At 32.2% G+C, this 16,057-nt stretch overlaps 2 protein-coding genes across 4 annotated transcripts in view; one reads left to right on the plus strand and one right to left on the minus strand.

Annotated features, from left to right (window-relative positions):
- The window catches only part of LOC127724749 (uncharacterized), a 185,055-nt gene that overhangs the window by 98,040 nt on the left and 70,958 nt on the right, over positions 1 to 16,057 (plus strand). The gene's annotated exons all lie outside the window — the stretch shown is intronic.
- The window catches only part of LOC127724662 (tyrosinase-like protein), a 92,753-nt gene that overhangs the window by 2,815 nt on the left and 73,881 nt on the right, over positions 1 to 16,057 (minus strand). For all 3 annotated transcript variants that reach the window (XM_052231697.1, XM_052231696.1, XM_052231698.1), the window contains 2 exons: positions 13,005 to 13,325; positions 7,584 to 7,841 (listed from right to left, as the gene is read on the minus strand). In XM_052231697.1, the coding sequence (XP_052087657.1) occupies positions 7,584 to 7,841; positions 13,005 to 13,325 (579 nt within the window). The remainder of the gene's footprint in view (positions 1 to 7,583; positions 7,842 to 13,004; positions 13,326 to 16,057) is intronic.

The raw sequence follows: 16,057 nt of genomic DNA on the forward strand, positions 1-16,057 counted from the left end.
TGGCATATAGACAAAGTACATAAGCAAAAATGAAAGACAAGTACTCAAAATTGACCATAGCACAATAACACAATGGCTTGATGAATAAATACCGATACACATCATAAATATATGATCGAATATGGATAAACAGTAAAGGTTAAAAATATACAAGGACAAAAAAGGGGGAAATTTAACACGTAATTAAGATGATAAACGTCAGTACCTAGAACCTATACTTCAAGACCATCATGTACTATTTGTGAAGTTGATACGGAATATTTATCAACAAGGTCTTTGTATCTTCCAATGAACTTTTTTAGAAACAGGACGAGACGTTCTTTGACATAACCTTGGCTCATCAACTTTCTGCCTAGACACTAGTGACGTTTTATAAAGTCTGGGTAACAGCTGCAAGCACTTTAATACCGAATGAGTTGGGAAATGTATATCCTATATGTAGGCGAAGTTGGTATATTGCTGCTAAGATGGGGAAAATTTATAATTTCAAAATTAAAATCGTCTCGCTTGTCATATATTCTGGTATTGAGATGACCACTTATGTCAAATTCGAGGTATAAGTCTAAAAATGAGGCGGAGGAAGCCGTGTCTGTTGTTTCTTTAATTTCTAGTTCTAGAGGATATATATATGGAACCCAATCAGAAAAGTTTGGATTGTTAATGGAAAGATAAAATTGAGAATGGAAATGGGGAATGTGTCAAAGAGACAACAACCCGACCATAGAACAGACAACAGCAGAAGGTCACCAACAGGTCTTCAATGCAGCGAGAAATTCCCGCACCCGGAGGCGTCCTTCAGCTGGCCCCTAAACAAATATATATACTAGTTCAGTGATAATGAACGCCATACTAAACTCCAAATTGTACACAAGAAACTAAAATTAAAAATAATACAAGACTAACAAAGGCTAGAGGCTCCTGACTTGGGACAGGCGCAAAAATGCGGCGGGGTTAAACATGTTTATGAGATCTCAACCCTCCCCCTATACCTCTAGCCAATGTAGAAAAGTAAACGCATAACAATACGCACATTAAAATTCAGTTCAAGAGAAGTCCGAGTCTGATGTCAGAAGATGTAACCAAAGAAAATAAACAAAATGACAATAATACATAAATAACAACAGACTACTAGCAGTTAACTGACATGCCAGCTCCAGACTTCAATTAAACTGATTGAAAGATTATGTCTTCATCATATGAATATCAGGCACAATCCTTCCCGTTAGGGGTTTAGTATCATACCATCATAACATATATGAGAAGAACATAACCCGTGTCATGCCAACAACTGGTTTTTAAATAAATGTGTTTAGTGCCGATGCAAAGACCCTATAAGTGAATCAATATTAACGCCAAAATATGCAATCTTTAATGACCTGACAACAGTATCGTAACTATATCCCTTCTTGATAAGTCTATTTAAAGGTTTTGTTAGTTTCAGAGGTGAATACTGACATTTTTGTGCTTTATAAAGAATATTTCCATAAAAAATTGGATGTGAAATACCTGAACGTATAAGAAGAACATGAATGTGAAATTAAATGATCGGGCTTCTTTGATTTTCTTGTTTTTGACAAGTGTCTGAAGGAACTCCGACTCATATGAAAATAAGAAGAGATCGGCAAGGAGAGGCTTACAGTTCGTTCTCATAGGAATGCCGACAACTTGCTGAAAAAGTCTACCTCCAAATTCAACAAATATGTTGTCAATGAGAAACTCCAGCATACTGATCACTTGTTCCTCTGTGTAGCATGTTTTACCTTTTTGTTCACTAGTAGCAATATCTGCCGTATGGTATCCCAAAGCAATAAATATATAGCGTATGCTATATTGAAAAGCATTGTGGATTATTTCTTTTAGACGATTTTTCAATTTCTCATGCGGAATTGTAGTATACAGGGTTGAAAAATCAAAAGTTTTGATATAATTAATTTCAGAGAAAGATCGAGATTTAAAATTATCAAGAAGTTCTTTAGAGTTTTTTAGAATCCACATATGGTTAATATCACTACGCGAGTAAACAGTTTCACTGTATTTCTGAAGACCCTTTTTTTACCGCGGCCGGAATTTTTGTCAATCTAATAAACAATTCCTTTGTAGAACATGCACATGAGCCGGCAATGTACCGTTGTTTGTACGGAATTTTGTGAAGCCAAAATCTCATCCTTGACAAATGATATGTTTTCGTATGTAGGATTACCTGAGTGCTGATTTATTCCTAATTCATTTACAAGACGCTCATAGTAGTACGATTTACATACAAAACAATATATTTGAAGCTTTGTCCGCAGGAACAACAACATATTTATTGTTAAGAGAAGATAGACATGTCACAGTTTATTTGTCTCTAAAACGGACTTTGGTCGATCATTCACACAGTTTTTCAAATTATGAAATCGACGTTTTATCGGAGACCTGATTGTTTTGACCCATTTTGACAATGTGTCCATTTCAACTTCTTCTCGTTTAGCCCATGCTCTGGCGTAGTCCTCAATGGAATCCATAATTATTTTGAAGTTATGGTTCCAATTGATGTGTTGGGGTTCTTTGAACTTAGGGCCATGAAATATCACCTTTCGGAGATGTTCATGTTGAATTATGATTAGATCCCCAGTTATAACATGGGCAGAGTTAATGTAATTAAGCCTTGTAGGAAGCTGTGTTTCAGCATACAGAACAAACAAAATTATCATTGATATCGCACATTGAAGCAGTGGTATATAGTGAACGTCTGTTAGTTCTATCATCCGTCCGTCCGTCCGTCAAACCTTTGTATAATTTCATAGAAATTGATCCAATATCCACCCATTTAGGTGCGAATCATATCTCTGGCCTTACATTGATACTGTGCTATGTACGCAATGTTTCTGGTTAATTCGGAAATGTTTTTATTCCAGGGAAACCTTCATCAGAGACCACCCCTATTGTTTTTGTTTTGTTTTGTTTTTTCATTTATTTCTTTTTTATTATTACTATTTTTTTCTTTAATTTATCAAATTTTTAATTTTTAATTTTTAATTTTTTTATTTTTTAAATAGTTTTTGAATTGTGTTTTTAATAAAAACACTTTTAAATTTGTTTTATTTTTATTTTGGTTTTCTATACTTTTTCAACCAATGTTGAATTAATTACGCGTTTCATAGTACAAACTTGTCCTCATAAGAATATCAGTTTACATGTGTTGTTTACATGATGGTCATTAATTAGTTCCGCACAGTTAAATGTTTAGTAGGAACTGTGAGGTTTAGATAAATTATTTTATGGTTCGTTGAACTAATTCACCAATGTTTCTGTTTCTTTTGAATCCTATTGATAGGTTTTTATGAAATTTAGCACCTATTGTAGAATCCGTTTAAATAAGATTTCATAGAAATAGATCCAATATCCACCCATTTAGGTGCGAATCATATCTCTGGCCTTACATTGATACTGTGCTATGTACGCAATGTTTCTGGGTATTTCGGAAATGTTTTTATTCCAGAGAATCCTTCATCAGAGACCACCCCTATAGTTTTTGTTTTGTTTTGTTTTTTCATTTATTTCTTTTTTATTATTACTATTTTTTCTTTATTTTATCAAAGTTTTAATTTTTAATTTTTTAATTTTTTAATTTTTTAAATAGTTTTTGAATTGTGTTATTTTTATAAAAACACTTTTAAATTTGTTTTATTTTTATTTTGGTTTTCTTAACTTTTTCAACCAATGTTGAATTAATTACGCGTTTCATAGTACAAACTTGTCCTCATAAGAATATCAGTTTACATGTGTTGTTTACATGATGGTCATTAATTAGTTCCGCACAGTTAAATGTTTAGTAGGAACTGTGAGGTTTAGATAATTTTATTTTATAGTTCGTTTAACTAATTCACCAATGTTTCTGTTTCTTTTGAATCCTATTGATAGTTTTTTATGAAATTTAGCACCTATTGTAGAATCCGTTTTAATAAGATGCCAGTATTTCCTGAATACTTTTTGAAGTTTTTCTGCTTGAGGATGATAATTTGTAATGAATGATATATTATATTTATTTTCAACTTTGTTTTTTTTCTTTAATTTATCTTGTATGTCTTGGAATTTGATTTTTGATAGAATTTGTTCTACCAATTTCAGTTGATATCCTCTAATTAATAGTTTTTCAATAAACCTTATAAACAGAAAGTCTAGGGAAATTAATGATGAATTCGAAAAACGTCTAAGGAACTACTCTAAAAGCTTGAAACATGAAACTAAAAAGAGTACTACTAGCAGAAGGAAACCCGATACTAAGAAGAATGGAAATGGACAAGTACTGAATGAACTAGCCAAACTGTTAGCCAAACACAAGTAACTGATTATATGCATAACGTGAAAACTAATCATGAATAAACAAGGATAATATCTCATTCCTATACATATGGATTTAAACGAATATTAATGAACCATAAATTTCATAATTATTTCATGTGAGATAAACCTGTAATCATTACTTATTAAATTATATAGAATCGACATTAAACTTTTGTCTTTTATCAAATGATTACTTAAATACCTAAACTCTACTTTTGCTTTTACTTCGATTGTTGATGTATTGCAAATTAATGACAGTAAATCAATAAACCTGGGAATATTATATCCCTAGATTTGTTTATTTATTGCCTACTGCGTATCCACGATTGATCTAGATAGCAATTATAGATACTAACCAAAACAATGATGAAAAGGACACACCCCTTGTGGTCATTACAAAATTAAAAACATCCAATGAGAATAGTGATACAGAATCATATTTATGTATATCAAATAATACAAAATAACATTCTTAACAAATGCAAAAAGAAAAGCATGGGAAAACATAAAAGACTTAATAAAAACAAGAAAAAGTCAAAAAACATTGAAAAATTCAAAGCCGTCAAAAATAAAATGAAATTACATAAACAAGAAATCAAGCTGAAAATTGCAAAACAATTTGTGCTGAACCTATCATCAAAAACATTATCACAACCAGAAACACTAGTTCTTGCTAAAGGACTAAACTTTGTTCCAACAACAAAAACATCCATAAAACAAATAATGAAAGATTTAAAAAAAAATGAAAGGAATTTGAGACTCTCATACTTTTTCCTTGAAAATCCAAATATATAAAGTAAAATTCATCCCTTCAAGGAGAAATCTAAATTTTCGGTGCCGGCGTTTGCCGATAACCCTATTGAAAAATATATTTTCTATACGAAAATGGAATTATCTAAATGAAAATGGAATTATCTAAATATATCCCTAAAACACAATTTAACCTTTCACTACAAGAAAGGAAGTGCCTGAAGAATCTAAAACACGATGAAAATATCATCATTCATAAAGCAGATAAAAACAATGTAACAGTTATTCAAAATATTTCCGACTACCTGAAAGAAGGTGGAAAACAATTGAATGACAACATACATTATGAACAAATCCAAGAGATAAATCTTAAAAACACTCAGAAAAAAGTATATGAAGTAATTTACAAAATGAAAGAAGAAAACTGTATTGATGAAATATCTTTCAAATACATTAAAAATGAACAAAATTATATAAAAACACCTTTTGCATACTTCCTCCCTAAAATTCACAAACTGGACAGTGAAGTTTTACAAAACATTGAAAACGAGAATAATCAAATAACAAATATAAATGTCCCTGGTAGACCAATAATATCACAGTGTAATGGACCACTTGAAAGGTTAGGGAGATATTTAGATTATTTCTTACTTCCCTTAGTGAAAACACAAAAAACATACATTTCTGATACAGGTGACTTAATCAGAAATATTGAAAACTGTACATTTGATAATAATGTACTACTTGTTACATATGATATAACATCACTGTATACCAATCTCAGATTTGAAGAAATCACAGAAGCCTTACAAAAAGCGCTTGATGAACATGAAAAAATTGAATCTTCTATAACAAAACCTACCAACAAATTTTTGATTGAAATAACAAAACTCATCCTTTCCAATAATGAATTTACCTTTTATGGAAATTCATATCGACAAATCATTGGAGCATCAATGGGAGCAACAGCTTCCCCTGAAATATGTAACATTGCTATTTACAATCACATAAACTCAATCCTTAAAAACTCTCCAATCTCTGAAAAAAATATTTTTCATAAAAGAATGAGAGATGACGGACTACTGAAGCAAAAGAGTCTGAAATTGATTTTCTGTTTGGAAATGCAAATAAACAACATGACCTGCTAAAATTCACTTATGAATGCAATAATCATTCCATAAAATTTCATGACCTTGAAATCTTCAAGGGCGAACGCTTCAAAAATACTGGTGTTTTAGACCTGAAATGTTTTACAAAGAAAACCGAAAAATTCCAATATCTTCATAAAAACTCAAACCACCCCATTTCAAACTTTAAATCCTTTATTAAAGGCGAAGGCATTCGTATACTTAGAAACACCAAGACTGACAGTGAATTTCAAACCAGAAAAAATCTCTTTATTGAAAAATTATTAATTAGAGGATATCAACTGAAATTGGTAGAACAAATTCTATCAAAAATCAAATTCCAAGACAGACAAGATAAATTAAAGAAAAAGAACAAAGTTGAAAATAAATATAATATATCATTCATTACAAATTATCATCCTCAAGCAGAAAAACTTCAAAAAGTATTCAGGAAACACTGGCATCTTATTAAAACGGATTCTACAATAGGTGCTAAATTTCATAAAAACCTATCAATAGGATTCAAAAGAAACAGAAACATTGGTGAATTAGTTAAACGAACTATAAAATAATTTATCTAAACCTCACAGTTCCTACTAAACATTTAACTGTGCGGAACTAATTAATGACCATCATGTAAACAACACATGTAAACTGATATTCTTATGAGGACAAGTTTGTACTATGAAACGCGTAATTAATTCAATATTGGTTGAAAAAGTTAAGAAAACCAAAATAAAAATAAAACAAATTTAAAAGTGTAATTATTAAAAACACAATTCAAAAACTATTTAAAAAATAAAAAAATTAAAAATTAAAAATTAAAACTTTGATGAATTAAAGAAAAAATAGTAATAATAAAAAAGAAATAAATGAAAAAACAAAACAAAACAAAAACAATAGGGGTGGTCTCTGATGAAGGTTTCCCTGGAATAAAAACATTTCCGAAATAACCCGAAACATTGCGTACATAGCACAGTATCAATGTAAGTCCAGAGATATGATTCGCACCTAAATGGGTGGATATTGGATCAATTTCTATGAAATAACGTCCGTTAGTTCTATCACCCGTCCGTCCGTCAAACCTTTGTATGTAAAACTTGGTACATAAGAGATTATATTTCAATGAAATAAAAAACTGGATATTTAGTATTTTGTGACATCGAGCGGTAACCATTTTATTTTTTTAAACTCTAACGACATTTGTGTTTTCGAATATCAAAACTTGGACTTTGCCCTATTAGATATTCTATATCAGTACGTTCTCCTAAAACAAACAAAAAAAAAACCTTTGCTATACAAATCGGAGATCACAGGTATTTATTTGTTATCAGTGCTCACAGTTTCTATATTTATTACTATTTTGTTTAAATTACATACCTGTAATATTGATCTGTGTAATCATTACTATACCCGTCAATATTCTTCTTTCCACTTTCTAGGTTATCCATGATTCGGTTTGGTGCGTGAGATGGCGGAGCACTCTGATCAAATGGATAGTCACTCTCAGAATCTACAGTTTGTCTTTGTCGGAACTGCTCCCAAACATAGTCTATAAAGCAGTGATGCAGAAAGAATACTGGGTCTGATGGAGCTGTATTTAATCCACGCATTGTACCACCAACCCAAACGTGTACACTGTAAAAGAATGAACATGTTACAACAATTTTTCATGCAGTACGTATACATTGGGGTTTGGATTTGGGGAGGGGGGGAGTGGGGTCATTTCTTTATTCTTTATTTACTTTGTCAATTATTCTCTATTCTGTACTTTTTAGCATCCTCTTTTAGCCCTCTCTATTTTTAATTTGTTTTGTCTATATTTGTCTATTCTTTATTATATTTGCATTTTATTATGCACATTTTGCCCATTATTCTCTGTTCTGTAAACCCCATCCAGGCTCTCGTATTTGTCAATAAACTTTCAGCTTTACCAATCAATTTGAATTGGTTAGTTTTGTCTTATGTCATTTAAGTAGGACTTTTTGATTTATTTTTTAATGCTTTGTTTATTTACTCTATTTCTTTCCCTTGGAAGATGGAAATCGGAAAGATTGTGAATTTTGTAATGTGATTCAAATGTTAAAAACCTTTTACAGCTTTTCAATAAATCAATGAAATTGAAATGGTAAAAATTATGGTCAGAGGTCAAGAGTGTTTAACACCTCGAAAATGACGCTACATATTTCATATAAATTCCAAAAATTTGAAACACTTTGACGTCTTAATTCAGGTCCGATTTTAATGAAATTTTCATTGTTTAACTCATAAATGTTTGCAGTTTGTTTGGTTTTTTTTTTGCTTAAATGAAATATTTTTATAACGCGGCATTACTGAGAAGTCTATAACTTAATAGAAATATTAAAAATTTGTCCTTACTAATTCTATATACATGATTAGTATACTATACATTGCCGTAGAAGAAATTAAAATTTGTCATGACATTGTCAGTTTGTTTTCGACTTATGAGCTTGAATATCCATTTGGTATCTTTCGCCTCTCTTTTGAAGACCTCTTTTACAAATTTTGAAAATGTGTGTGTTGCAAAAACTTATATCGAAAAAAGTACTTACGGAACCAATATAAACCTTGAATTAAGTTTAAAATGAAATACATGGTAAACATCAATGAGACAGAAATTAAACTACACCAAAACTTCTAGAGCTCAAAACACTATCTTTAGCGATATATAAATTAAACAATACAGTGGTTTGAACACTAAATCGCTTGTTGATTAGATGGCAAACACGAATGCATTGGTAGCGTGTATAATAGTTTCCCGATTATAATTGAACTATATTGAAAAGCATATCTGGACCTTCTTTTATGAAAGTACTTTGCTAATTCTAAGTGCGGATCCAGGATTTTGAAAAAAGGGGATTCCCACCAGACCGCCAAGTTTGAAGTGATACTTGTAAAAAGTCTATGCATTTATCATATATAAAGCTCCGTAAGGGGAACCGGTCCCGTGCCCCCCCTAAATCCGCTCCTGAATTTAGTGATCAAGCGGTTGACAGGAATATGTACTAGTGCTCAAAAAGACCATTGTTCATCATGTAGTTCCGATTATATGAAAACTACGATTGCCAGAGGATATCTTTGTGCATAAATAGCCAATTGAAAAAAAAAAACAAAAAAAAAAAACGTTTTCCTACAAGCCGAAATGCCTTCAAACTTAATTTAAGGAATTTGATGACAAGGAAACCATACGAGGCATAATTTCTCATAAGTTATCTGCTCATGAGGGGTGAGTATGTAGCCATCGTAGATTAGCAAAATATAACGACTGAATTATTCGGAGTGTATTGACTCGTTTCTATACTCTTTTGCATATGCTTATTGTCGTAATAAGTATAAAAATGGAACGGGGACACAATAACATTTCCCTCATTAGTTCAATGAGAGTCTCTGGTTTAAATCACATTCTACCACCAAAGAAGGGCAGATTTTTTATTCTCTATATTTGACTGCCAAATTTCATTTGCTTTCAAATTCTTGCAGCCTCATTCCTTAAGACATTTAGGACAGCAATACTGTTGTTACTATCAATAGGGTTATTTCATTCACTTTCTGGTTGAAATCATTTATTCAGACAATGATCAACCATATACATTCAAAAGTTCAACTATGATGTATACCCTTCCATTTGACAACAATTGAAGACACCTTAACATCTTGACTTACATCTAGAAATTTACAATGAGGGTCGGTTGAAAACAAAACTTTATGACAAAAGAGATGATTTCAGCTACCCAATAGTGAACTTTCCATTTCTATGTAGCAACATTCCAACAGCGCCTGCATACGGCGTATATATATCCCAGTTGATATGATATTCCAGGACTTGTATTTCCTATCATGATTTCCTTGATAGAGGGTTGCTGCTCATAAGGAAGCCATTAAACCACGAGTTCCAAGTTTCTGTTGAAATCGTCCCTTCGTAAATTTTACGGACGCCATATCAAGTTGGTTGACCGTTAAGGAATATCCGTTTCACAAATGACAACGGATATGTTCCTATTGACGTAACTACAATCCCGTCCCCATTTCCCCGAATGTGACCTACCGAATAAAACTTATCACCGGGTTTGTACTAACATGGACACCACGACGGGTTCCACATATGGAGCAGGATCTGCTTACCATTCCGGAGCACCTGAGATCACCCCGAGTTTTTGGTGGGGTTTGTGTTTATCAGTCTTTAGTTTTATATGTTGTGTTTTGTATACTGTTGTTTGTTTGTTGATCTTTTTCTTGTTTTAGCCATGACGTTGTCCGTTTATTTTCGACTTATGAGTTTGAATGTCCCTTTGGTATCTTTCGCCTCTTTTACTATTTTAGTTTTTCGACGCTATTAATCAAATTATTTTTTTCAAAATTTAACTATATAAGGTATGGGGAAAATCTGGATTCAGAATATTTTTTTTGTCATCTGCTTGACCACAATATTTTTTTTTCATCAAATTGGGGATCAGAATATATTTTTAGGGCAAAAATGGGCAATAATTTCATCGAAAATAGAAAGTCGAATACACCTTTTTATGTTCAGGCGTGTTTGAGTTGACTATTCTGTCTTGAAAACGTATAAAAGAAAAGTATTTGATATATCATCTCGCTTCAGATTCTATTATTTTTATATATTTTTTAGGCTATAGGTTGATATAATAACATTAAAACTTATAGTACTAAGAAATGAAATATATGGGTCAAGTGAAATATCTTTCTAATGAGTCATAACAACAGAGTCGGTGTGTTTGAACTACAATTTTTACTAAAAGTACTGTTACAAGTGGATCTTAAAAATGCATAACTTCAAAAGAACTTCATTTTTTGTGAGTGTTATCTACGGTAATCATTCCTCAACCTCTGAAAATTTTTAGTCTGCCCTTCCACGAAATATTTAATAAGAATTTGTATGCCCCACCTAGGGGCTTTATATTTTTCGGTCTGTGCGTCCGTTTGTTCGTCCGTCCGTTCGTCCGTCCGTCAGTCCCGCTTCAGGTTAAAGTTTTTGGTCAAGGTAGTTTTTGATGAAGTTGAAGTCTAATCAACTTGAAACTCAGTACACATGTTCCCTATGATATGATTTTTTTAATTTTAATGCCAAATTAGAGTTTTGACCCCAATTTCACGGTCCACTGAACATAGAAAATGATAGAGATTAGTGCGAGTGGGGCATCCGTGTACTATGGACACATTCTTGTTTCAAATATTTTTGAACTTTCGAAATTCCCCCTGACAACCGATTAGGCAATAGTTTTAAGTTGACCAAATGCATAAAAGTACATTAAATGATGCTCAATAGAAAGAAGATACATTTGTCTTTTAAGATACAACTGCAGGTTTATAAGGATCGTAATGATGCTATGTGGATAAACTGATCAAGAGCTAAATTGACAGCCCGTCATCACTACAATGGGTTCTATTTTTACGATTATAAAAATTGGATGGCGTAATGAGGAGATACTATTGACGAAGTAGAATCCTGACTGTAAAAGGAAAGAAGATCGAATATGAACGACAAAAAAATGAAAACAAATACGTATCATAACGTTCTGAGGTAATAATAGACTAGCAAAAATGAGTCATTGACACACGAACTTAAAAATACATAATGCAGTTTACTCACTACTTTCATTGGCGAATTCAGAAACTTTACAGGGATGTCACCAATACGAACTGTCAAAACGTTTCAATATTTTTCTTGGTATTAAGGTCATTAAGGAATTTGCAAAGCAAGTGTTTTACACATGATTTACAAAATTCATTCCAATTTCATTTTTTCTTGGATGTTTGTCTGCGAAAGTGTCAACGATTTTATTATATTACACGTACATTCACAATCAAGCGAGTTTTCTGACCCATTTTTGCTCGTAAAATATTTTCAATAAGCCCAGCTTCTTTTCTGAACGCTCCTTTTGCAACTGGTTACTTTCATTGTGTAGACATTTTTAAGAATGACAATGCTGTTTGGATGGTCAGGCTTGGCGTTGTTCTGATGCCTTCATCTACAGGCTTTGGCCACGTTTTTTGAATGTATTTTACCAGAATTCATATATATATTCAATTTATAAATACACAGAAACATTATTAGCTGCATGTTTATGATCAAAAGAGACATGGCATTGCCAAGTTCATCTAAGGTCAATTTTGCCTGAGGGGGTTAAGAATATAGTTTCCTAGTAATTTCTTAATTTATCGACAGAAAATTTTCGAAAAAAGCTAAAATTTGATGGAAATTTAAAAAGGCTGGATGTTGGATTTAGGATGTTGATAGCAATGAGAACGAATGAATATTGTTCATAAAGTTAAAGGTCGGGGAAAGATGGCAATAACGTTAAACACTTAAAATATGGAAAACTACATTATAAAACAGAAATATTAATCATATACTGAAAACGTCAAAAAATGGAGAGCTTCTCCTTATAAACACACCTTTAATAAAAGAGATTAAATAAGAAATCAACGATAAAAATTACACAGACATTCCATTATAGCATTCTGGGTTAAAAAAAAAAAAGATCGACACATTGACTCACAGGCTTATATTTAGTATATGTTTTCTTCTCTGCGAATCAAAATAATGTGCGACTCTTGACAGAATGGAAATTTCTTCATGAGATGGATTCTGCTGCTGATCATTTATACTTCTAGTGTTTAAATCCCCGTTACTCAAAATACACTAACGTTTTGATTGGTGTTGTTCTGGAAACAAAATGCATTTATTTATTATTTTGAAATTGACATTTGATTTGATTGAAATGCCTTCTTTTAGGGTTAAAGCTGTTTTCTAATACGTACGCATCGTGGTAGTTTTCAAGATCAAATCTGTCATTTGCCCAAGGTTTCAATATATCGATATTTCTTCTTCTGGATAGCACATTTCTTATCCCCATTGGTGAAATCATTGAACCAGATGCTCCACCATTTCTTTCTAAGAATGCACCATTACGCTGACGCCAAAGTCTAAATGGTCCATTTGTTACCACACCACTGTGATCGCCCATGAAATTATCGCCCCAAAAAATTGATTCCTTTGGGTCATCCAAGTTATAATCTAATCTACTATCAAAGAATGGCAAAGTAACTCGGTTATCGATTTCCTGTAGAGCAGCTTCAAATCTGAAACATTAAGTACGAATGTAGTGATCAATTGTCAGACACCTTTAACCTCTATCAAAAAGTGTTACAAAAACTGCGTGCCCACCTTAGAATAAATTGGTCGTCCACTAAAGTAATTTACTTTTTATGATACAGATCACCTTAAGATTAAGTCTAGAATTTCGATTCTATTGAATATGAAAATTAATAGCATAAAAATTAAGGGTTCATTCTGGTTTCTAGGAAAGAGGAGCACCATTGTCCAAAATGTTATAATTTATGCTGAACCTACAAAGGCAATTTCATTCAAAAGGTGGGAGGAGCGTATGCTCTCCTGAATCAGCCACAAAGTAAAAATGACACTTAAAAATGTTATGCGTCTGAATTATTTTCTGGATTATCTATAACTATTGTATACCTTTGTAAATCTAGCTTTTGTATAAATTAAAAAACAAGGGAAGGGGTCAATCACTAATGAATATTAATTCTAATGAAATGCTGCTTCAATAAACGTCAATCATAATGGATTGTTGGTTGAAAGCTTCTTCCAACTACTAGTATATTTTCTTCTTTTCCATATTTTGACCTTTGAATTAACATATTTTGTGAATCGGAGCGATTTGACTCGGGACGTTTATAGAACTATCTTCTCATAACCACATTTTTCCTTTTAAAAAATATGCCCATGTCTTTTTTTCTGTACGTCAAATACAGAAATGTTAGTGGAAAGAAGATTTGAGAATCCATAGGAAAAGCTAACTAAAATGGAGAAAGATGTTATTTTACAACAGTAGCTTTCTTCCCATGCATATCAAATTTTAAGTTTTGAACATGTGTGTATTTATTTCGTTGTTAGTTATTGTTTGTTTTTTGTATGTCTGTTATCTTTCGGAAGAGTCGGTGTTTGGGGTTGATGTGATCTCAGTGGTGTAGCTTGACCCTTATTTATAACATTTATGATTTGGATCACCTTAAAATTAGGTCTAGAATTTCGATTTATTGAATGTTAAAAGGAGCCTAAGGAGTAGAAGGTCTAAGACAACCGCCGTCGCAAAATGCTTTTCAAATTTTTAAAGCCGGATATGCTTACCCTTACGGAGCACCTGAGATCACCCCTAGTTTTAGGTGGGGTTCGTGTTGTTCAGGCTTTAGTTTTCTATGTTGTGTTTTGTGTATTGTTGTTTATCTGTTGGTCTTTTTGTTTGCCATGGCGTTGTCAGTTTATTTTCGACCTATGAGTTTGAATGTCCCTTTGGTATCGTTTGCTTCTCTTTTATATGAGACAAGCGAACTCAAAGACAGCGCTGCGAATAGGGAGCGGAAGGTCAAAGACAACCGGCGTCGCAAAATACTTTTCAGTTTTTACAAATGTCAAAACATGTTTGATTGATTGATTGTTGTTTGTCTAACGGCAAAGGACAAATATCTTATGCATTTTCAGGACAAGAACAAATTAACAATAATACAATAGATATGTTCTGCGGTGTGGGTCGACCAAGATATGAGAGTACAAGTTTTGACCATAGCTGGAAAAAGGAGAGCATGTTAGGGGCACAAAAAATATCTTGCAACAGACCCCATATGGACCATTGACGGTTTGTTACAAGGGTTCTGTAACATGTAGAGAGCATTGCATATCTACATCAGATTCAACATCCTTATTCCGACAAAACATACGTATTCATACATCATCCAGTGCAGCCAATCTGACACAATGTATCATAGTATCTTTTTAAATATCTATGATATAGGCTCAAGATTAAATGTTAGAAAGCTGAATACATATATATGAAACGTTCAGCGGAGCAACAAAACCACATAAAACATAACAGTTCATATTCAATAAGTTGTAACCAAGAGTTGAATGAATATGCAATTTTATTATCAAACATTCAATCAAAGAGACATGTACAAAAGTACACATGACCATAACTTGCCGAGCAATTGTCAGAAAACTTGAACTTCGGCGTTTGTTGTTGTAAACTGGAAGATAACATGGATAAAAGTAATGTCTAAATATAAATTTATCTTCTACAAGAGAGGCCGACTTAAGCTTTTAAAATGTCGTGGCTATAGTGACGTTTTAGATTTTAATTAACATATTAATCTATGTATCACTTGTAAATTATGAAGTCAGGGATTTCGTTACCACCAATTAAAAACCTTGACTAAACTTTTTCACAGATATAAGGATTTAGTTTTGAAGTTTGCCTGTACCTGTCATTTATAACAAACGGGATATCATATCCTAATTTTTACAGTGATGTTATTTCTTGAGCCTGTGAATTTAGATACGACCCTTGTATACTTATCAATCCTTTGAATAAAACTTTATACAAAAAGATGCCAACTTATTAACACTGTAATGAGATCTTTAAATAATTTTTTTATCAGTACACACATTGATTTTAATAGTATTGCTATACAGCTATGAACATTCATGGTCCTATTTTCTGTCGATACCTATATTTTGGCATTGCACAAAATCATGTTCTTCTCTGACTGTTTATGACGTCTTTAAACTAGACCCATTGGATGTGTACAGATTGATATTTTATTCCTAGATATATGATTTTTATTAGTTAACTTGTTATTGACTTTAAATTAGCTTTCAGTAACTGCGAGTGCAGTCGGATCTGTACTTTGTGTCTTTAACATTTTGTTAGTTGTTTTTGGGCTTTGTATCGATCTGAAGAGTCAAACCTTTTTCAACTTATTTTATAGTTTGTTCTTGTGTTGTGCTGTTACATCGA

The sequence above is a fragment of the Mytilus californianus genome, unplaced genomic scaffold, assembly GCF_021869535.1.
Source record: "Mytilus californianus isolate M0D057914Y unplaced genomic scaffold, xbMytCali1.0.p SCAF_14, whole genome shotgun sequence".
Classification (NCBI taxonomy): Eukaryota; Metazoa; Mollusca; class Bivalvia; order Mytilida; family Mytilidae; genus Mytilus; species Mytilus californianus.